The 1,824-nt window shown below is 60.3% G+C and overlaps 2 protein-coding genes across 3 annotated transcripts in view; both read right to left on the bottom strand.

Moving 5' to 3' along the window:
* The window catches only part of IGBP1 (immunoglobulin binding protein 1), a 34,226-nt gene that overhangs the window by 17,151 nt on the left and 15,251 nt on the right, over positions 1 to 1,824 (bottom strand). The window lies entirely within an intron of this gene.
* LOC104135990 (protein Wnt-11b) overlaps positions 1 to 1,824 on the bottom strand; it is a 6,866-nt gene that overhangs the window by 3,006 nt on the left and 2,036 nt on the right. Inside the window, exon 1 of one of the 2 annotated variants that reach the window (XM_035889387.1) lies at positions 1 to 69. This exon is cut by the window's left edge and continues 9 nt beyond it. The exons of the other annotated variant lie outside the window; for it this stretch is intronic. Coding sequence (XP_035745280.1) covers positions 1 to 61 — 61 coding nt within the window. The 5' untranslated portion in view covers positions 62 to 69. Of the gene's footprint in view, positions 70 to 1,824 lie in introns of those variants that run through there. 2 annotated transcript variants of the gene reach the window in all.

Genomic DNA, 1,824 nt, shown 5'->3' on the forward strand with positions numbered 1-1,824 from the left:
GGGCGCGGGAGCGCCCCAGCTGGCAGAGGAGTGCGGCAGCGGCAGCAGTGGGGTGGCCCATGGCCGGGACAGGGACCAGGACAGGGATGGGGATGGGGCTGGGACCAGGACAGGGACTGGGGACTGGGACCGGGACAGGGACTGGGATGGGGCTGGGACCGGGACAGGGACTGGAGCGGGGCTGGGACAGGAACCAGGGATGGGGCTGGGACCGGGGCCGGGCCCGCTCGCTGCCGCCGCCCCCTTTTATAGCCACCGGCGGCCCCGGCCCCCCCCCACCCCGGGGGGGGGCTGGGGGGCACCAGGTCCGGCACGTCGCCCACGTCGCCCCACCGAGCACGCAGCCGGTGCGTGCCCCTTCGTGCCCCTGCAAGGCGCAGAGCAGCCGGGCCCCGGCACCGGAGCCGCGTGGCATTCTCCTTTGGCATCGTTGGGAGAGCCACGGGATCGGCAAAGCAAACGCATGGCTCTGCTGAGCAGGGTACAACTCATCCCCGTAGCTGGCAGGAATCAGAAAGGGGCAGGTTAGTAAAGGACAGACGGGGTTGATGCTGATTTCCAGCTCCCTGCTCCGCTCTCTGGCCCTGCCCGCGCAAACTTGAGAAACAGCCCTAAAATGGGATGTGCCCGTTAGAAAACACGGGGGCAGAGCAGGATCTAACTCGGCGTGGGGCTGCTGTAGCTTGTCAGCGCTGCAAACCCCAGTCCAGAGTCGGCGTGGGGCTTTCTGTTGCCTTCAGCACCCCAAAGTGCATGGGGGCAGGGGGGCACAGCTGAAAAAGGACTTTGCTTTGGCTCTGTCTCTGGGCTTTCGGGATCAGGACTAACGCTTTGATGTGTGACTGCTAATTCCAGGCTCCTGAAAGCAGCAGAATCAGGTTCCACAGCAATTTGCCTCTCCAGGCCAGGAAAACGAGCTTAAAGTCCGCGGCTTAAAGTCTCCGAGGCAGTCCAGAGGGGGTTTTTGCTGGTGCTGTGGGCAAACTGATGTGTGCATGTCCACACTGATGTGTGTGTGTCCATGGGCCAGCACCGGGCACGGGCCCCAGCCGCAGAAGTGCCCGTTTCTTTGCAGGAACCGGATTGCAGCTGGCAGAAGCGCTGCAGCCAGGGAAACGGTGCCTGCTTGCACGAGGAGCTGGCTTGGCGTGACATTTCCACGGCTCGCGCGTGCTTGTCACAGGGCGTGTTTTCCTGACTCTTTTCCTTCCCTAAGTAGCAAACCACAAGTGCGACCTTGCTGCTGTGGAGACCTTCAGGAACCAGGTAGGCTGATATTTTCCCACAGTGGGAGGTGACATTTGGGACACAAGTCCAGCTGACACCAGCTTCTTTTGGAAGCAGTCACAGGTTGAAGACCTCTCCTTTGGGCTTTCACTTTCTCTCTCCCTGTGCCACTTCCCTTCTCACTGGAAGGTGCTTTCCCTTTACAGGACCTAACTGGGTGGTTGGTTAGCATCCCCCCGTGACCTCCCTTTGACTTGCCGTCATGGGCGCTAAAACTAGGACACGCAGCTTGAATTGTTGACCTTCCCAAACTGCTCCTTTGGGATGAAAAGGCCAAGGTGCATTGTGCCGGAGCAATGGCCTGTGAGGAAGGGTCCCGCTGGGAAAGCACTGAGGTCGCTCCCAAATCTCAAGCAGAGTTACAAGGGGCTTAATTAAAGGACAGAGAGAAAAGAAAGAGGTGCTGTGTTCAGTGTCCCTGGAACCGGCTGGCTCTGATCCCATTAACCTTCCGCTCCTTGATGCCTGTGGACTGACACCAAAGGGCTCCGAAGCTGCAGCAAGCTCTTGTCAGCTGAGGAATGGCTTTTCAGCAGG

Source organism: Egretta garzetta, unplaced genomic scaffold, assembly GCF_000687185.1.
Source record: "Egretta garzetta isolate BGI_Z169 unplaced genomic scaffold, ASM68718v1 scaffold402, whole genome shotgun sequence".
Taxonomy (NCBI): domain Eukaryota; kingdom Metazoa; phylum Chordata; class Aves; order Pelecaniformes; family Ardeidae; genus Egretta; species Egretta garzetta.